This window comes from Eulemur rufifrons, chromosome 3, assembly GCF_041146395.1.
Source record: "Eulemur rufifrons isolate Redbay chromosome 3, OSU_ERuf_1, whole genome shotgun sequence".
NCBI lineage: Eukaryota > Metazoa > Chordata > Mammalia > Primates > Lemuridae > Eulemur > Eulemur rufifrons.
In genome coordinates, this window is record NC_090985.1 from 12301303 (window position 1) to 12323408 (window position 22106).

At 37.6% G+C, this 22106-nt stretch overlaps 1 protein-coding gene across 3 annotated transcripts in view; it reads left to right on the top strand.

Moving 5' to 3' along the window:
* Window positions 1-22106, top strand: part of MCTP2 (multiple C2 and transmembrane domain containing 2) — a 227231-nt gene that overhangs the window by 150223 nt on the left and 54902 nt on the right. For 2 of the 3 annotated variants that reach the window (XM_069465770.1, XM_069465771.1), the window contains 3 exons: window positions 1249-1350; window positions 2561-2635; window positions 4508-4627. In XM_069465770.1, the coding sequence (XP_069321871.1) occupies window positions 1249-1350; window positions 2561-2635; window positions 4508-4627 (297 nt within the window). Of the gene's footprint in view, window positions 1-1248; window positions 1351-2560; window positions 2636-4507; window positions 4628-5085; window positions 5855-22106 lie in introns of those variants that run through there. The other variant, XM_069465772.1, reaches the window with a different exon arrangement.

A 22106-nucleotide genomic window follows, 5' to 3' on the forward strand; every position in this document is an offset into this window, starting at 1 on the left:
AAAATATGACTCAAATTTCATGGCCTCAGATTTCCTATGCTATTTAAATGTTTGATCGTTATAATCCCAAATACAGCTTTTGATAAACTGAGGTTTTGCTGGGGCCCTTTTAGAGGTATGCTTCTTAAAAGCTAGAAGTTTAATCAATACGTGTAATACTACTGTGTATAATAAAAGCATGGCTGCTATCAAATCTGAAGAGAGACTGATTAAATCAAGCTAATTAACATGCCTTTTATGGGAGCCAAATAGTTTCCAAAATGGTACAGGAGATGTTTTTCTCAGATGTTTTATATGCTGGGATCCACAGGTAGGTTAGTGTATGGAACTGATGTGACATGCTAGACAACAGAGGCTATCAAAGGAACTTGTTTACTTTGGAGATTTGTGGGCACTTTGTACATTTTGAATGTTTTTTGGATTTTTACCTCAACTTCAGCTAGACTGATTTATTTATTTAATTTGCATTGTTTCCTGGATAGTGAAACACTCACTGATCATTTTATTACAATTAGTTCTTTTATCCATTTTTTTAAAATAGCTTCATAATCCTTGGGGGGGGGGATAATTTTAGATTTACAGAAAAGTTGCAAAGAGAATAGAGTTCCCATGTACCTCTTACCCAGTTGCTCCTAATGTTAACATCTTACATTACCATGGTGTTATTTATCAAAACTGAAAAAAAAAAAACCCTGACATTACTACATCACTATTAACTAAACTCTGATCTTTATTTGGATTTCACCAGTTTTTCCTTCAATATCCTTTTTCTGTCTAGGATCCAATCCAGAGTACCACATTGCATTTAGTTATCTTATCTCCTTAGTCTTTACTGATCTATAACACTTTCTCTTCTTTCCTTTTTTTCCCCTTGACCATGATGATCTTGAAATGTATTGGCCAGGAATTTTGTAGAATATTCATCATTTCTGAGTAAATGAAAATGTGTAACTGCTGGAATTTTTGAAGGAAAAGCCCATGTAGTCTCATTATGATTTGCACCAATAATTTTTCATCAACACACAAGTTTGGGCCTGGTGATTGTTACTGTATCTTCCTATCTAGAGTACGTTATAATAGCACCCTAGAATTAAAGGTTGATGGATGATAGATTTAATATTTACATAGTGTTTGCCTTATCTGTGATCATTCTGTATTCTAAACTTCCCCAGAGTTAGTTTTGGTTATTCAGTTTAAACTACATAGAAAGTTTGCACCAATGTGTATTTTATCTTTTATTTGTGACAGATTAGAGATGGGCAACCAAATGGTTACGTATTGAAGAATAAAGATTTAGAACAAGCTTTTAAAGGAGTTATTTACTTAGAGATGGACCTCATATATAATCCGGTAAGTCTAACTGGGCCAAACCTCCCAACTTTTCTCTACCTAAAAGAAAAGGTGATCAAACTTTAGGGACTCAGATCAATGCAAACTGTTTCAGATTTGTTACAGCTGGAAAAAGGAAAGAGCAGGGTTTTAAAACTTAGCCATAAAATGTACTGCACATCCCATCTTTCAACTGGTATTAACCCTGTTGAGTCAGCAGAACTGATGGGGTTTAATTCTACATAAATTTAAATGTCAAGGAAAAAATAAAGGGGAAAATTAGTTTTATGTAATCTATTATATAAAATCTACAAAATAGATATAAAATTCTCTATTTAATCTCCATATATAATATCTGTATAATACATAATAAATAATATATGCTGTATAATAAATTACATATATATTTCCCTCTGTGTGTGTGTGTATATATATATATTTTTTTTTCTCCTCAAATTCCCAGTAATGCTAGAAATCTGGGCACAGTCTCCAGTGTAAGGGCCTGTTGTTCCTTCTTCTCCTTCCCATTTCTCCCTTTTCCTTCAAGGAAATCATATGTGCATGTTCTGAAACAGATCACCCTCATCTCCTGATTTCTTCTGGCAAGCATTTGTATATAGATTATGCACACAGGTAAAAACCTAAATTTAAGGGAAAAGAGGAAAATATTTTGGTTAAGTGATTTTTCAGTTATCCATCTGATGTAGAGGAGAAGGACTTGAATTTGACTCTTTGAGATTTTACCCGGTCTCAGTTGCTAACTTGTATAATGGGGAAAAATGGCTCATCTGCTTATTTTCCAGGTCCTTGAAAGGAAATGGGATTCTCTTTGGAAAGGGTGTTTCTATAAGCTGGAACCTGGTATTCATATGCCAGGTATTATCTGTGAAAGCTTAATTGAAAAGGATGTGAGAGGGAAGTTCTATCTTTTAGAGTCGTTAGTTTGAGAACTTCCTGAACCTCAGTCTTTGCAGTGGTTTAAAATACCTCCATGGAATTAGCAAAGTGGAGACAACACTCTCCTGGATCCAGCCTGACCTGCACCAGGGACTCTCATGAAATGAGATCCCTAGAAACATGCAGGGCACAGGAGTATCGCCATTTCTTGGCTCCCTGCCCAAGGCCACAAGATCGGCAAATACTGGCTTGCATGTTCTTCCCAGTCTTTAGGAAGAGAACAAGAGTGCAGTTCGTATAAATGCTGTTCTTTTTAATGGTGATGTCTTTCTAGGTCAAAGCAAGTATTAGGACCTTTACTCCCAGAGAAAAGCGATTTGTTGAAGACAGCCGCAAGCTGTCCAAAAAGGTAGGTGGGTGCAGTAAGCAGCTTGTTGGGGCACTCAGCACCCAGACACGAAGTATTTGTCATTACTTCTCTTTCTCCCTCTCTCTCCTTCTCTCCCCATCTCTCCACTTTGTTTTCTTTGTCCTCTGCTCTCTCAAAACAAGGACTTCAGCCAGCTCCATAAAAAGGAGAAAACTTAAAACGTGCCTATTGGATGAAGCAGGTGTCAGCCCTTTTCCTCCTGAATCCTTCCATGAACGATTGCTAGCGTCACGACTCCATGACTGTCTTCCTGAATCGACCTGTCTCTGTCTCACCTACCCTCCTTTAATCGCAGCTCTTTGAGGCTGTGCCCTGAAGTTTCAGGGAGGTGTGTTCCGCCTGTGCGGTCAATATCGGAATTAACCCATCAGATCTTAGAGACTTCTGGCCTCGGGTTCACCCAGTTTTGTGCTGAACATTATTGAGACAGGCTACTCCTTCCCCTTTTCGGTTGTCTAAATTTGGGGTGTGTTGGCATTTCACCCCACGTTGAATGAACTGTCTCCTCTTCCGCCTGTTGCCCTTAATTTCTCTCTCATCAGTTCAACGAAAAGTGAAGATCAGGGCCCAGGAGGGAAAATGTCACATTTTTTTACAATGACCTTTACATTTCTTTTTCAGTGTCCCTCCCTGTCCTACCCCAGACACAGTTCAGGACTCCACTCTGTACCTATTGTCCCGCCTCAGTTGTGTAACAAAGAACAAAGTGTCCCCTTTTTAAAGTGTTTATTACTTCCCACACTTCCTTTGGGTGAGCAGCTGTTGATGACATAAAGTCGTTAAATTTAAAGGCATATTATCATCCTTTTGTTTCCCGTGAACTTCAGGGCCGACATGGGAAAGGCCTTAAATGTCTTCTGAGGGGAAGCCTCCAAACGTTTTGTTTTGGTCTGCCATAACATTGAGTGTAACATTTATTTTCTGTAATTTGAGTAAATGTCTTATTTTATTGTTATTATTGCCTTTTGCTCTGTTTACTTGAAAGTTAAAACCTGAGTTGAGGAAGGTGAGGCAGCTGCTTTGCAAACACATTGAAATTAATCTGCCTCCCACTGGGAGAAAAGACATTTCCTTGGCAAAACACGACCTCCGTGTGGGGTGGCTTTGGGGCTCTGAGAGCACCAGGGCATTTGGGGCTAAAATCCTGAGGTACGCTAGGACCGTCCCCACATGCCTTTCACCACTTAGTGTCCCCAAATTCTCATAACATTGAAATAGTTGCTTATGATACAAACACTTAAAAACGCTTCCTATGTGACAGGCACTTTCCTAAGCCCTTTAATTTTCTCAATAACTTGTAAGGTTGGAACTAATATCTACCCTGTTTTTTAAGAGTAAGTTAAGTAATTTTCCCAAGGTGAACTGGATTCCTTTCCCAGAACTATGCTTTTTAAATAGATTTCTGGATTGCATAAACTATAATACTTGTATGTTTCTACAGTAAATCTATCCATTTACTTCCAAACTGTACAATACAGACACACATTCCTTCTCCCTCCCTCCCTCTCCTTCTCTCCTTTCTCTCTCTCTCTCTCAATCTCACACACACAAATTTCCACACAGAATACCTGGCTGCTGTAGCCTTCGCCAGCTCAATTTTGGGCTGAACATTATTGAAACAGGCTATTCTTTATCAAGTAAGTACTAAAATGCATTGCATATTCTTTTTCTCTATGGGTGATAACATTTTAAAGATAGTTTTAAAGGCATTGGGTCTTTTCCTTTCTATTAATTTTTTTTTTAAATTGGCAGCCCTATAGAATGTAATTTAAATGATCAGGCTACCTGATCTACAGGGAATATTTGGAACATTTAAATCTAGTTTCCTGTTTTCCACTCTTTTAAAATCAGATCTTATCAAGAGATGTAGACAGAGTGAAAAGAATCACTATGGCAATATGGAATACAATACAGTTCCTTAAAAGCTGCTTCCAGTGGGAATCCACATTAAGAAGTGCAATAGCATTCGTGGTAAGCTTCCTTTTTTAATGTTCAATTATCTGTTTGTTGGTATCCATTCATCTTTCTGAAATATATTACAGCACAGGTGATTGTGGGAGGTTGTCTTTTGGAGACCATACTTAGGTCAAATATACCCATGGAAATCACTTAAATTACCCAAATCTTACTCCTATACTATCTCTGGATAAGTTTAAGATAGCCAATGTTCTATATATTTTATGCTTCTCTAGTTGCTACTATAGCCACGTTTGTGTAGTCCCTGCATTGTGTATATTTCTCTCTTTCTGTGCTAGTGACTGGCAGTAAATTTTGAAAAATAGCAGCTGGAAAATCACATGACTAAATTATAACAGAATTGCTCTAAATTATGTTTTAAGAAAATCATTCACAAACTTTGAAATTAAAAACATTTATTTGCATCAGGTCCTTTGGGGCATACTCATCCCTGCAATTACGGTTTGACTCAGCACCACAAAGGAGAACCACTCCTGTATGTGAAATGTACTCTTTTTCTCTGATGACATTGGCTTGTGTTTATGAGCATAACAAAATCACAGAATCAAAGAGCTGCAAGAGATCTTAAAACCACCTAAGCCTACCACCAAGAGTCCAAGAATCTTAGAAGGACTTCAAAATCAGCACAACAACCTTACTGTACATCTCAGGGTATTCTCCCTCATTTGTGAAGGCACTTGTCCTTCATCCAATTGGTAATGTCAGCCATGGAAGAGAAATCAAGTCTCTTAACTGCAAATCCTTGTACATTGATATTACACCGTTACTTTCTGTACTGTGCAAAAATCACTATGGAGACTAATATGAGATATGTGAGTGGTCTAAGAGTGAATATAGATCATGATCGTTGGCGAGTCTGATTTTTGTATTTTACATGGTTCTGTTTCATGTTTTCTGGTGTTGATATATCCTCAATGGTCTCTCCTAGACCACAGGTTTAGCCTCATATCAGATATAAGGCCCAAAACCCAAGATGTCAATGCGTTCAAGGTCACTCCCACCTTTTTTATGCAACCAAGTTATATCAGCGCCATAGGAGGCTTTCTCTTTGCCGTTGGGGAGCATTTTGTTTGGTCTAGTTTATTTTCATTTTCCATTGCTTCCGTATGGAGGACCTATGCTGCCTGCAGTCTTCACCCTTAATACACTTTTTCTGCTATCTGAAGTCGCTAAAGCATTTGGCCTTAATGAAAACATTGAGAAGGATTTTATTAATCCGTATCTGTCATTGTCTTGGCATTTATTTATCCACTTCCCTTTCTCACGTTCTCCTTGGTTGGACGTTGCCTGTGTTGAGTTCCTCTTCAACCTGCCCAGCTCCGCTTCCCACTTGAATTCCCTTTCAAAACTTTCCATGGAATGTTCAATGCAATTCTGGGCAAAAGAGGAAAGTGAACACAATTGGTGGCTTCTTCCAGTCAGCACCCCAGCCAGCCGCTGCCAGGAGGAGAGGATTTCCTCTTTCTCGAGTTTAGTTTCTGGCACTGTGCTTTTAGAAAAACAGAGATCTGTTGCCCTGGATTCTGTACGGGGATGACAGAAATGATTAATGGTCTGCCTGCCTGATCTGAAGAAAGATTAGAACAAATGAATAGAAATAGATTGTCTAATAGAGGGGACTTCTCAACGGGAAGGGAACCCTGGCAGTGGGGCTGCTTCTCCACTGCCTGTTCCCTGAGGGAGTCCTCCCAGCTGGGTGCCACTTTGGAGAGGAGTCCTCTGCCAGGTGTGAACGCAGGCTGCCACGGTGTACTTTCAGGTCTCTAAGACTCACAGAAAGGAAGATCAAGGTGGTGGTGTTTTTGCTGGTTTTCCAAAGTGTGATTGTACAAGGATGCATGGGTTAATGTGACCGTAGAAGGCACCATTGTATGTGTGTATAAGGGACATTTTCCACTAGACATCATCGGGGAAAAAAAATATAGAGTCAATTAAAAATGCTGTATACATGAACTCTGTTTTGTTTGTCCTGAAGGTACTGGAGTGAAAAGTGCTCACTTGAACAGATTTTCAGTTTTAATTTGAAACTCTACTTTCAAAAGTTTATACCGTATATAAATTGACCCACCATGGTGGATCTCAGAGATACTACAGACATAGCAAGGTGGATAGTTCCCTTTCCTAAGCTGATGAGGTGTAATTTTACTAAAAACTGTTTTTGTTACTATTATCATAATGGTCATTCCAAAACCATTTCTGCTATTAAAGTAAGAGACTATAAAGAAAATGCTTTTCTAGGACAAAATAGTTATCTCTTCTGTTTTTTTTTTTTTTTTTTATAATATTGTAGGTAGCCAAGCCTTCATTTATTGGAAAACACTTCATGTTCATGGATCTTGCATGTAAACTTGTCAGCTGTCTGTAGAGGACGGATGGGGGTCTACACAGCTGGAGACTGGCACTGGCTGTAGTGCTGTGCCCCTGAGTCTTTCTGCAAAGTATTGGCTCTTTGGGTAACCCGGGCCATAGAGAGGGGTAGGGAGGCTGTGAGGCCAATGTCCTCGGTCTTTCTTCACTTGCAGAGTGCCACGTTTGTCAGCAGTGGTTTACACGGAGTGATGTCCTCCTGTGATCTGTTGAGGACAGAAGTCTGCTCGGGGTCTTTATTCATCATTGTGACACTTTGTTCGTGTTCCAGCTGCTCACCTTGGCATTCTGGGGTGGAGCAGTTTGGTGGTAGTCTGAGCAGGGTGTTGAGCCAAGGATTTATCAGATGATCAGACTGCATTTGAAGGCCCTTCTCCTCGAATTGCAATTAGGACACGTGGCATTTGAGGGTTCACTGCATGGGTGTGAAAGGAACCATTTGGGCTGAACCAGTCCTGAGTGGGACGTTTCTTCCCACAGAGGTGCAGGAAATGATGTTCACAGCACAAGCTAAAGGCAGAAATGAAGGGTTTTTTTTCCCCTTCTGTTTTGTGAGAAAACGTAAAATAGTCTATTAACTTCATGTTCTGGTATTCATTTCCAGAAGATACAAAATATGTATGTTGTAGAATCCTGTTTAGTATATTCTTACTGTTAATTGAAAAACTCTGTGAAAGCAAACCATGCGTTTTCCACGGATGCCTATGTCCGTGTGCATGAGCATAATCATATCTCATTGAAAGCAGCAGTTAAAGCAAAACGGCCTCTTAAGATCTAGGTCCACGTGGTGTCTAGTCAGAAGTGGATGGATAAACATGAGAGAATTCATCTTGTTGGACTGTCCAAGCATCAGCCTCCTCCGCCATGAGAATTATGCCCTCTCTACCTGCATGGGTGGTTGTATTCCCAAAACTAAAAGAAAGATATCTCTGATTCACTGACACCTGCTATGTTAATGTTGTTGCAATCTGTTGAATGTATTGTTATTATAAGAAACTAAATTTAGGCTTTTTTAGGGTGGTCAAACCATTCCAAATTATTTTTGTACAGGTTCAATTTTTGTTGATGTTAGAATGAATATCAAAAATCTTTCTCCTTCTGTCTTTGAGTCTTTTTCCTTCCCCTAAGTTTTCTAGGTATTTTGGCATGTTGCCCTTTTCTTAGCTTTATTTAATTATTTGTACTAAATTATATATATTTTTTCTTTTTTTCCCCTTCGAAAAGTCACATTCTTGACTTTTCCAGCTGAAGGATAAATTAATATAAGATGTCAACTCATTGATAGAGACCAAATATAACTAAAATATCGAAGTAAGTGCATCTATATATTTCCTATGAAAAGATTTGGAAATACACATGGTATTTTATACACATGTACTTGGTCATTCCCACATAGACTTTGACTCTAGGGGTATTAATAATTCATGTTATTTCAGTGCTTACTATGTATTAGACACTGTGCAAGCATTTTACAAATGTTAAGTCATTTAGTTCTCACACAACAACCTGCCAGTGGAGGTGCTGATTACTATCTTCTTTTTATGAATGAGAAAAAATGAACCTACAAAGATCAAGAGACAGGGCTCATATGTGTTTACGAGGCAGAGGTGGAATTTAAACCCAGGTCATCTGGCTTTAGACCGTATAGGCTTAACCATTTGGCTATACTGCCTCCTGTTGATTCCCAGGATGCAGTGCTTTTTGTCCTTGTATTTAGATAATGACTCCAAGAGCAACCGCATTGATCATTTCAGATATGTATTTAGATGTTATATATGAGAATTTAGCTTGTTCCAAGACATGATGCTATAGGGGAAAGAAACCCTCCTTATGTGGGTGGGAAAAAATCTCTAGCCCAGTCATTTTATTCACAAATGATGGAGTAAAAATTAAAGAAGCCGAAGGTAGAAATGTCTTTAGCACAACTGGGGAATAACCTAGACAGACCCTGGAGCTCACATACATGTGACATCCCTGGATATAGCTGGATGAGCTGGAAAGCCCGACTGCCTTGGCTCTGGACCAAGCCCCAAATTGGAGTCAGAGTTATTTTTTCCCCATTTTTGGGGGATGCTCTTAGCTAATGTAGTAGGGTTTTCAAGCAGAGAAGAAAATGAAAGACTGAAAACAACTAAGGGCAAGGGTCATGTACTTTTCAAGTTTTCTTTAAGAATTCCAAGTTGTTCAAAAAAGGGATGGAGGGTAGAAGGGAGTAACTATCTACATTAATATGTCCTTCAAAGTATCTGAAAACAGTGGCTTTCGAAGAGATAGGCCCATATTTCTAGTGGGGGGAGCTCTATTTTATATCCCAGTGTCTCAGTGCAAACAAATTATTTTATGATGATGTAGATGAATTTGTTCTCAGAAGATAATTGCGCATTGTGATATTTATACCATAGATCCAATCATGTGTATTGGTTTTTAGTTTTTCTGTTAGGTATTTATATTTTATAAACCCCAATATTGTCTATAAAAATACCTGAAGTTATATTCTTATATAAATGCATTTTTCCATGTGATGAAGTAGTATTTACTTGACAGATGGCATCATCAGAAGGTTATTTTAAACAGCAAAGGTCTCCTGACACTTTTAAAATAGAATTACATTTATGTACTTTGGCTTTTCCGCCGATCTTTCAGGCACACACCTATTGCATCCAGGGAGGCAAGTCTGTGGGGCATTGATGGATTCCTTGCTTTATTAAATTTTTACTTCGACGTTTGATGTTAAAAAGTAATCTAAATCTACCATATATCAATGGGTATCTTCATAAAGCTATGGTTTTAACATCTGTGACTTTTCTTCCTGAATTTTTGAGTGCAGAAAAATGAAGAATTTATTCTTCATAGTTGACAGGGATGAAATATGATACAAAAATTATAGCATCAATCAACCTCTTCTCCAATAAGGTTAAAAAATACAGCTCTCCACTTGCTTAGTGATATCCTGTATTTAACATATATAGAATTCTTAGCTTTTAGAGATTCTAGAATATTGAGAAATGTGAAACAATTAAAAACAACAAACAGCAGTGATAGCAACAGCTCTTCTAACACACACACACTTGTGCATATACACACACACCTAAAGAAGCAGAATGCATTTGGGAAAAGAAAAGTTGCTCTGCTGTACATTTTATAAAAGTAACTTAGTAAAAACTGAATGCAAGACCTTTGGGATTGCTTCTGTCCATGCTTCCTCTGTGACCCCCAAAAACATTCAGATTCATTTTGCTTTGGTACAAACGACAAATGCACTTACACTTTTATTTTGAGATTGGACTCTTCAAATAAGGCTGGTCAAATGTCTTTGTGATGTTCTAGATACTTACAGTAACTGTGTCTAAAAGATTTACTTTTTCTTTATTTTCATATTTTCTTTAAGTTCTATCACCAATTTCTTTGCAACTAGATGCACCTGCATTTGATCAAACTCTTTCACTGGCTGTTTCCACATCCAGCACAAGTCACCACTGAACGTACAAAGCAGACATCACTGCCCGTTTGAGTAGGTGTTTGTGCAGTTGGTGCTCTAAGGTTGAAAGTATCTCTGTAAAGCTGGAAAAAAAGAAGAAATTCCACTGTTATAATAACCATTTTATAACAAGAAGAGGATTTTTTAAACTTCCTAAATGTATGTATATACACACACATCCACACACATATATATACACATATGCAAAATGTATACCTATATTAAATGCTTAAAATATTTGGCAGTTTATTATTTGTTTTAACATTTATAAGACAGTTTCCCAAATGTTCCTTTTCATGGAGGACTACTTAATATACTTTCAAAATATTTAAAAGTATTTTTTCAGCATTTTTTTCCATAGGAACAATCCATCATTGCACGTTGTGATTACAATTTTTACAACATAATTGCACCTTCTATTGACAACTTCTCAGGCATTAACTAATTATGCTATTTAATAAAATTATAGTAATTGCATTAAAAAGAGTATCTGTTGAAAATTTTAAAGAACACTATTAACTATTTTAGCATATTTTCATGTTTATATTTTTAACTTTATAATTGAGTTGCACTTCCAGTCAGAATCATAGATGCTCTGACTAAAATCACATGGTATTTGGGAGCATCCTGATTTTAACGAGTAAACGTTAGATCTCTATTATTTTACTTCCATAGCGGCAGCATACATTGCGGTATTCACACAGCCCTGTTAGATGGTAAGGGAAGGGTTAACTCTTCTTTTTGTATTTTAGGTCCAGCCCCTGAGTTTGAACCCCCTGTCACTACCACTCTGAGCTTTCTGCTGGTGTGCACTTGCAAACACATATTGTCTGCCTTCTCTGAGTTTTCTATTTTAGGAGCTTTTGTCTTTTATAGATTCTGATGAGTTCAGTGTAGTTCACTCTGCTCTTAATCCTGCTGTTAATTTGAACTTGATCCAGATTTTGGGATCTTAAATCCTAGCAAAAGGGAAGACTCTAGAAGTCATGTGGCTCCTGGATGCAGCTGATGCTTGGCCACCTTCTTCCAGTGTGCCTCTCTTCCTCCCTCCTTCCTTTCTGCAGCTGTGGGTGGCCCAGAGTGTCTAATACACTGCTAGATACTGAGATGCAGATGGAATGTTCATACTAAGCAGTCATCAGTCCATCTATGTCCCTTCCCTATTTTCCTCCCTTCTGTTCTTCCTTTCCTCTCTCTTTACCTTCTTCTCACCCAATCTGCCCCCTTCTCCCTGCCTCTCTCCAGCACCCCTCCTCACCTCCTTTGGTCCCCTCCTTTCCCCAACTTCTTTGCACGACTGTCCTTCATTATGCAAACCTTGGTATTATGTGCTGTGATTAATGTTTGAGAGTCAACTATTTCCAGGGCTGCTTAGTGTTGGTGAAACTATGCAATATCAAAGCCTGGAGTTCTGCCTTCATGTCTGTGGTAGGACTCTTCATGCTTGACCTAGTAAGTTAAGTTTTTCGTATCAGAAATAGAAGGGATTTCATTTTAATGGCCTAATACTTCAGGTTAATGTCATATGCTAAAGCATTATGTGGTGTAACACAGCTACCAGGCTGAAGGGTTGTTTAGTATAATGCAAGCAGCAGAAAGGCAAATGCCCAGTCTTTATCTTCGTGTATATCCTTACTGCTTAGGATAATGTTGGGTACACAGCAGGCATCTAATCAATGCTTCTTGGAAGAGTGCTAGAACTGGTGCAAACCATCTGTTACCAGACATTGCTTTATTTCTATTCGTACTCCTCTCCTGGTCCTAACAGTCTGTGTCCCCATCATGGATAAAGTCCAGAGATAACCTGACAACTTCATCATGATCTTAGCTGATATGCATTTTCCTGGATTTTTCTTGGCACTGCCCATTCTGGGGTGGTGCTAATTAGTAGCAAAATGGTCAAATGGTAGCCAGCAGGAGGAGGGCTAGGGGAAGGGAAGGGAACTGGTAACACTCTCACCGTCATCGACAGCCCCTGAATCTGGGAGTATTTTATTTTTGATTTTTACCAAACAGTGCATTTTCTCTCCTTCCATTTGTTTCTATATGTGACACCTGGATGTGCAAACATTTTGTGTGATGCAAAAATGGAAAAGAATTTTTAGAAATGGAGAAACCTGGTGTGTGTGAAAACAGTTATAACCAATTCCCTGTGTAGGCTTTGACCTGTTGAAGAACGATGCTCAGTGCTTATATTTCTGGCTAATTTGATATTGCCTTTTTTTTTTCTTTTTTTTTTTTTTGCTGTCTGAGCTTTGTCATTTGTTTCTAAGCTGTCATTTTTATTAGTCTCTCTGGTTGATCTTTTGGGTCTCCCCATCAGGTGGCGTGTGCTCTCCATTGTCTGGCTGGGCTTGGCAAGCGAGGGCCCTTTCATTGCTGTGTGATGTGGGCGTGCTTGCCCGGGTAGCCTGTAATTAGACCCACCACAGGTGACAGTTACTAGAGAGCTCAGTAATCATTCTAGCTGCCTGATCTGATGTTTATGGAGAGAAACCTTCTTTGTCGTCTGGTTAGGGTTTACTATAGCGCGTTGTACTTTTGCCATTTGATTTATGATTTAGAAAGGTATGTTTTCTTACCTCTCCCCCTATCTTAGGGTTGTATCCTTGGCTTTTAAAATAACAGATGTTATCTGGGAGAAAGATTTTCATTGGCCTGAGATTCTATGTCTCACTTATTCCAAACAACAACAGCAACAAAAACGATACGAAGACAATTAAATCAAAATCAGGTTCAATATGTAATCCTCTAAGCCATGTTCTTGTTCAGTGTTTACTGACTGTTTCAGTCTCCTTGGGATTCTCTTATAACCCAAATCCGTATTTTTCTTTTGGCCTGCTAAAATGACTTTTTCTATTTCTTCCCAAGTTCTTTAAAGTTTCTGTTTCAACTCTTTGTCAGGGACGCTTCATTTTGCTGAAGGGAAAAAAAAATAGAAACACAATTTCTTGGCTCTGTTGATGTTAAACAAGACCTCGCGGCTGTTATTTTAGTGTAGAAAAGAGGGAGCCCTAGCATGTTTACATTGAAGGGGTTTTCACTTTTATCCAGAGGGGAAGAAACTGAGGGTTTCAGTAGCGCGATTTTCCCAAGGCCTCATAGCTTGTTAGAGCAGCGGATTCTCAGCCCTACATCATTTTTACAATGTGTGACTTTTACAGCCTTAAACTTTGCAATTGTGGTTTTAGTTCATGAGGATGAACTGCATATACACAATATCCATGGATTGTTATTTTTTTAAATTATATTTTTCCCTTAAGTCTTACATTTGGAAAATATTTTATGAATCTGTGGGTTAATATGCCAGGAGGAACATAAATGTGCATTGTTACTTCATGTGCACTTGGCTGACCCTTCTCTAATAGATGCATTTCCTCATCAAGATGTTGTGGCAATAACGATGACAATGATGGACATAATAACAATGACAACAAGGATGGCTGTGAAGACAACCCATGTTTCTGTGTTTTGGAGGTGTTTGACTTCTGCAATAAAAACTTGTTCTTACTTTATTGGGTTAAAATAACACTTTTGTGAAGTATTCTCGCCTTCTATTTAAGGGTTAATGGAATACTAAGTATGCATTTGCTAATAGCAACATTTCTTCTGTTCTGGATTAAGTCAGTTAAATGCAGTTATAAACATTTTATAAACTATTCCATAGCAAGAGCTGGTTTTCTTGGAAATCATGGAGGTCCTCACATTTTTTGTAAGGAAACTTCTATATGCTACTCCCCACCCTCCCAGCTGAATTCTATTTTGTACAGTAGGAAAATGCATTGTGTGTTTAGCTGTTAAAAAAAAAAAAAACAAAAAAACTGCCTATGGCCAAATTAACCACACCTCTTTAGGTAAATTTAATTTTTCATTTCATTGGTGATTTTAAATTTTTAATAATCTATGTTTTCAAAAAAAATAATTGATTTCTTGGAAATTTTATCAAAAAGGCGGGAGAGGAAGAAGAGAATAAAGGAAAAAGAACAGCAAATAGCTTGACAATTGCTTGAGGTTACTTAAAGCTAGCCCTGCAGGTGGCGATAGAGACTCACAAATGATACAATCCCAAGGTAGATTCTGTGGGCTAATTCTTGGGGATTTTAATTTCAGCAATTTATTTTTAATTTGATATAATCATCTGCAAGCAGAAATCTTTATATTAGTAAACAAAATTTTAAATTTTCATGTTATATTAATATAATTTTCTTTTCTGTTTTTGTAATAATTTTCTGTGGTATTCTGTAGCATGTTCATTTTATGCAGAAGGATAAGATCCAGATTCTTGCTGAGTTGGTAGAGATTTCATCAGGCAAATAACCATTTTAAGCCATTTTTTTTTTTTTTTTGCCTGTTACTTTTACTTGTCTTAACCTGCAACTAAAATCTGATGCCTGTGTCATTGGCTAGGTTTAACTTCTGTGAAGTTCTTTGTCATTGGGTATAAGTTTGCTTAGGCTCTGTGTGTGTGTGTGTGTGTGTGTGTGTGTGTGTATGCTTATATACACAGACATACCTTCAAATCATAATGTCAAAAATCCATTTGCTTCTGGAGGGCATTTCCTTTCTTAGCTAGTTGTTTAAGATTAATATTAATAGGATCACAAATTTCTCGAAAGCTATTTTACCCAGGGATAAAAACACAACATAAACAGTTTCTTTTAAAATATTAGAAAATATGTAGTAGATATGATAACATTTTTTTCAGATCTTTTAGTATTTTCATTTTTGGACACTAAGCATTGTCAAAGAAAAGTTAAAGCATTCAGTAGATAGGAGTTCTTTTTTCCTGCTAGTTAAGGTCCAGCAGTTTTTAAATTGCTTTTTGTGAATACATATATTCATTTGCCATTATTTTTAAGTTTGAATTTGAAAATGCTAACTCTAAAGTGATTTGCTTAACATAAAGCTAATTTTCAACTCTTCTTGTAGTTTCAATTTAAAAACCTTTGCAGTGCACATTTTCAAGGGGAACTGCTTTGAATCTAAGAAAATGTAATTATTTTGGTTTTAAATGCTTTAGGCTTTAGATGTTAACAGACAATTATGATAGTCTTGAGCAAATTATGTGAATTTCAGTCTTTGTCTTTCTTCTGAACATTTTACAAAGTCTTATAACCAATACGGTCTTATATGCCATACCCTTCCATCCAAAATTTCTTATAATAATAGAGGACGGCAAAAAAAGAAAGAAAGAAAGAAAAAAAAAAAACCTCTGGCCTTATATTCTGTTTCAATTGTTCTTCCAATTACTCATGAGGGAGTAGAGAGGAAGGCAAGTCAGACACTCTGAAAACCTATTTTGAAGCCTTCACATAAAGAATATTCAGTTCTCTGCTCTGTTAGCAGCTGACCAAAATCTAATCCATTAAAAAATATATCGTGGTAAGCAGTTCTTGAAAATGTTTATAATAAATGGTAAAAGCCAAGCTTCCACTGTGAGATTAGCAGTTGGAACAGGATGTGTTCATCAGGAAATAGGTTATTGCCTGACGAGTGTGTCCTGCCGAGTAACCTGCAGGACAGATGAAGATTTAAAAGCTTACAGTGCAGAGATTTTATTTGATTTTCCCCTTTGCTTTCTTTTGCATATTACAGCCTTGTTTATCACACACGATGTTTTTCTCAATGAATCTATTATGAAGTTTATTTATAGACAAAAAGCACGGCATGTTTTGGGGATAGACCCCATCCAGGCCCATGATCCTCAGATGACCTATGAATATTAATGTAACTAATTCACTTTTACAAAACACACTTTGTAGCTTAAAAAAAAAGAAAAGAAAATGCAAAAGAGTATTTTCCAGAGATCTGGACTTACCCCCACCCCCATCTTAAAGATACAGGAAATACTGCTGAGGATTATGGTGTCTTTGCTGCTTTTTGCTTGATTGCAGTGTAGCCTCAGAGCTAGTGGACAGTGGTGTTCATGAATAATGCCCTCTACGTGGATGATACCTCTAGTCACACAGGAGTGACTAAGAGATCAAATACACTGGCTAAAAAGCCTTAGGGAAGCATTATGTGTCCGAGGTCTGATCTATTGTCTGGGAGGTCGGAGAGTGTTAATGCACTCTGCAAAGATTACACTCCCTCTCTAATTGCTCAGACACTTCCTTAAAGGATTTAAACAGTCAGGAAAGGTGATGCTCCTTGTCAATTTTTGTCTTCTGCCTGCAGTTGAAGTTTATCTGTCTTTCCACCGAGACCACTAGATCAAGTAACCTAGCCAGTGTCAAAGGCGTAAACTCTGAATTAGGAGTGAAAGCAATGAGAGATGTTATTTACAGCTCCTCCTTCCTTGCTCTTTAAATGCTCTGCATTCCATTTCTGGTGTTTACATTGTGAAAACGACAGCGTCTCTGTGTTCAAAAGGGAGGCTGAAAAGGGTCCTAGGGTTCACTTTGACTTTTGATCAGATTTGTTTTTGTAATCTTAGTGCCCTAACGCCCAGTGCAGCATTATGCATTTAGGTTATTTCAGCTAAACGTGGAAAATAGGCAACTTGAGCAATTCATCTGTGTCGCCTGCCCTGCCCACACACACACGCACACACACACACCCCTCTCAATCTGAAATGTTTACTCTGAATTAGGCATGTACAAGAGCAACCCACACTTAGTACCTGAAAACTTTGTGTAGAAAATTGCTGTAAATTTCAAATGGTATACGAACCTATTTTTGAAAAAGGTCTCCTTTCTGCATTGGAGAATCCTGCTTCAATCTTGTGTATCTGGGAGCTGATATAGCAATTTTATCAAACTCTGTATCCCTTAAGTTGCTTTGATTATAACTCAGTATGTTCTAAAAGATACTGAAAGTCTTAAAGGAAGGCTTTGCCAGTTCTTTCGCTAGGGCACTTATTGGAGAGCTGTGTGTTGAGAGCATAACGAACTCCTTAAATTCACAGTCGGTGTTGCTGTAGGTAGGAGTGGGAGGGGGCGGTCTTTCATTCCACCCTGAGCATTTTCTACCCACTATGCACCATTGCGTCATTGAGAGGTAAGGATTCCTCTTAGATCAGTTCAAATTGCTAATATATGTGGCCTAGAGCCTGCAATATAATATTTATGTAGCTTCCAAAAGAAACCTGGGAGGATTCCCTGTAATTCAAGATGCTAGTCTGACTGATGGGTGGAGAAGGATTTTTCTTTCTTTCTTTTTTTTTTTTTTTTAAAGAAATCCTTGTTTGTCCCACGGGATTTTCACACTTTTCGGCTGACGGCACTGTATTTTACTCATCCTGTATAAAGCTGTCAGTGTATTCATTATATGTGTCTCTTGAAGACTCTGAGCAGATGACGAGAACAATTGCTGCAGGGGAAAAAACACATTTGGATCAAAATCTTCAGAAGAGCATTCCTCTCGTATCTCTTGTTCCTGCTTCTGCGTGGACCGTCCCTCGCACTCTCTCTTATTGCGTGTTATCTCGCACTGTTGGTAGATTACACTGAATGTTTCATCTGTATATAAAAATTAAAAATTCAAACAAAAATCTGGCCCACATGAAGAACAGGCCCTTTGGGCATATGGTTCATTATGCATATTCGTTTAATTACTAAAACACTTGCGATGGCTTTAGTGCCCTTGCTTTCAACTTGCAAAGTTGGATCTCTTCTATTGCACAGAAAATGTAGCTCAGAATTCTGTTCTGAAGGACAAAAAAAGAAAAGGAAAAAAAAATAGAGCCTTTGAAGAAATTATTGGAATTCACCAAAAGGAGGTATGATTCTCAGTCTGAAACTGATGGAAATGGGAATCTCTCTCCTCCTCTTCCTCTTCTTCATCTCCTTCTCCCTCCCATTTATTCTACTGCCCCAGAAGGCTGCTTTTACTGTAGTTAGTTTATAAGTAACGTGAGACTAAGGATTTAGGTTTCAAGTACATTCCTTCAGAGTGCCTCAAGTCTCACGATGAAGCTGTCTAAGTTTTATTGTTTAGAGGGGAGCTGCTATGAAAGTGTGACTTTAATTGATTTTTCAGGGCAAACAGGTGGTGATGGTTTAGACATATCCTGGCCTCGGTGCCACTCCTAATTTGGGGCTGCACGTATAATAGCTTTATTAAAATAAACAATCTCCTGGCTTTGGTTTTACCTGACCATCTGCCTCTTGGTTTTTAAAGGGCCTTTTAAAATATTTTCATTGTGTGCTTAAAAGGATAGGATCCTAAAATAGCAGGGAAAGACTTTATTTTCTATTCATGCCATAAAACTTTTTATTGTCTGATATTAAAGACATTAAAATTCTAAAGCATCTTTAAATTGGGATCATTGTTGTTTCAGTATTTTTTTTTTTTTTAGCACATTTATTTACATGATGCAACAGATTTTGAACATAATATGCCACAAATTGAATTTGTAGTTGGCGGGGTTTGATTTGAACTTTTATTTTAGTGAGCAAAAGAGTGTTTGAATGAATGTGTGTGTGTGTGCACATACTTTAAAACCATATTTTGGATTTATTCCTGATTTATAGTGATGTCTCAGCATTGTAAGAATGCTTCCTGGACTCCTGATCAGAATAAATTCAAGACTCCTATAAAAGCATTTCTAAGAGAAAGGAGGATCTAAGTCTTGGCATCGTTCTTGTTTTTAGTGGCAAGTATGTGTGGCTCTGATACAAGCACAATTTTGCTTTTCAATTAAGCAAATAGGTAGTCTATCCCAGTAATGGGAGACCATCCAAGACATTCTTGATATGATTCCTAAAGGAATTATACTTTGCTATAAATAGCATCACTAACTAATCACTATTGGAGGGTTCCTGAATTAAGGCACCTTAGTCTGTTTTAAGCACATTGAATATGTACAGAGCTATTGCAGGCTTAATGTGAACTTACTGCAAGCCTGCTTCTTTTAGTGCCAGAAATAAAGCTGCAAGTGGAGTAACTTAATACAGTGAACTGCTTTACTCTATCACTGCACTAATGCTAATTAGATATACTTGCTTTATTACCCAGAGCGTTTTTTCTGTGTTCATTCTGATCTAATCTTTCTATGAACACGAAGGAGTAAGTTGTGTTAAGTTTAAGCTTTTAAGCAGAATTGCAGCCTGATATTCATGTGACCAAAGTCAGAGAACACTTAAGGAGAATGCTTTGTCCACTTAGAGGACAATTAGAGCCCCATTGGACTTCTACCACCGAGGGTCCCACGGTGCCAAAAATTACGCTTCTGAAATGAGTGAGACACTTACCGGTACATTTAATGGAATTTTTTTTTCCTTGACCTCTTCAGATACCCAGCTTTATGGGGAATAGATAAATGTGAGAAAATTTTTCCTCCCTTCCTTTAATCAGAGCAGAGAATTTGCTGATGGCTTTGAAAGATGTATTTACCAAAATCAGACTTTCAACTGCTCAATTACCAGCTTCTGCAAAAACGCATAATGAGAAATTTATTGTCTGATTCTAGACCTGAAATTATGATCATTCTAGGGGGAAAAAGCCAATAGTGCAGCACATTAGATGCTTTTTCTTCTTTCATTTAGTTTAGAGCTTTTTCTACTTTTTAAACTAGTTGCTCTGCCTTTATGAGTGGTGTGGGGATTTTTATTGAGCCATAGGTGATTGTTTGACTTTTTCCATTTATGTGAAATCATCAAGAAATGTAAAGCATAGATAGGGTGTCCAGTAGCATGATGCAAACATTAAAATGATGGGATTTTAATAAATACTTCACATTTAAAAGAGAGAAAAACTAATAAGAGATGAATGTATAATATGGGTTAGAAGATTTCTTTTTTCTGTTTAAAAAAATCCATTAACACATTCCAAAGGGGAAAATAAAAGTCAACAAAAACTCCATGTCTAGAAGATTACTATCTAAAAGCTTCCAATTTACATTTAATATTAAGATTATATGGATTTTTATATATAGACTGCCTCTAAAATCAGAATGGCATTTGCCATGTTCTTCATAGAGATATTCAGCAGTGTTATTGTGAAATTGCCAGTTTGGAAATGAGAAGCATTGTTTATTTACACAGTCATAGAGGATAATAAAAGTGAGAAACATATAATGCAGATGTCTGTTCACAAAAGCACTGAGAATGAACTATCAGTTGTGTTTATTCCCACACAAAACTAGCACTAAGGTATGGAATTTTGTCTCTAAGAGATAAGACATCAAGTTTGATGTTCTCCTAATGAACTGACCAGGTCATTCTATGTCATGTAGACATAGTCAGAGCCAATACCACATATACACCAGAAATGATATATTTCGATGCTCATGGATCTCAGGAAAACAAATGGTTGATGAATATTGATTCAGTAAACTTTTTATATATATTGGCAACCAGAGCATGACATGGAGGGACAGGTGGAAATACGAAGGTTTTACTAGAGGACAGAGGAGAAAAGTTAGTGTTGGGGCAGGAAAGGGCATTTTGATTCTGAACCTTCCAAATTGAGGTGTGCCAAGGCTTTCTTCCATGATTGGTGTCTGTTTTCCATTATTTCTTCCTACGTGGGCACTGGATCAGGTAGAACAAGCCTCCTCTAGCACCTGCTGATTCCTTCCAAAGGTGTAGAATTGGTTTTCTGGCCAGTCTATATAGCCTTTCATAATTTCCCCAGGTGTGTTCACCCCTTTTACACTGTACAGGCATACCTTGTTTTATCCAGGCTTTGCTTTATCTCACTTTGTAGATAGTGCTTTTTTTATATAAGGTAAAAATTTGTGGCAACTCTGTGTTAAACAAGTCTATAGGTACCATTTTTCATAAAAGTATAAAAGTATATGCTCACTTCATGTCTCTGTGTCACATTTTGGTAATTCTTACAATATTTAAAACTTTTTCATTATTCTTACATCTATTATGGTGATCTATGACCAGCGATATTTGATATTACCATTGTATTAAATAATTGTTTTGGGGCGCCACGAACCATATCCATACGAGACAGCGAACTTGATAAATAACTGTGGTGTGTTCTCACTGCTCTACCAACCAGCTGTTCCCCCATTTTCTTCCTCGGGCCTCCCTATTCCCTGAGACACAACAATATTGAAATAAGGCTAATTAATAACCCTGCAATGGCCTCTGAGTGTTCAAGTGAAAGGAAGAGTCCTGTGTCTCTCACTTTAAATCAAAAGATGAAATGATTAAGCTTAGTGAGGAAGGCACGTTGAAAACTGAGATAAGCCGAAAAGCAGGCCTTTTTCACCAGTTAGCCAAGTAGTGAATGCAAAGGAAAAGTTCGTGAAGGAAGTTAAGAGTGCTACTCCAGTGACCACACAAATGATAAGAAAGCAAAACAGCCTTATTACTGATACGGAGAAAGTTTTAGTGGTCTGGATAGAAGATAGAAGATTAAACCAACCATGACATTCCATTAAGCCAAAGCCTAACTCTCTTCAATTCTGTCAAGGCTAATAGAAGTGAGGAAGCTGCAGAAGAAAAGTGTGAAGCTACCAGAGGGGAGTTTGTGGCATTTAAGGTAAGAAGCCATCTCTATAACATAAAAGTCCAAACTGAAGCAGCAAATGCTGAGGTAGAAGCTGCGGCGAGTTATCCAGATCTAGCTAAGATAACTGATGAAGGCAAATACACTAAACAACAGATTTTTCGATGTAGATCAAACAATATTTAAAGAAGATGCCATCTAAGACTTTCATAACTAGAA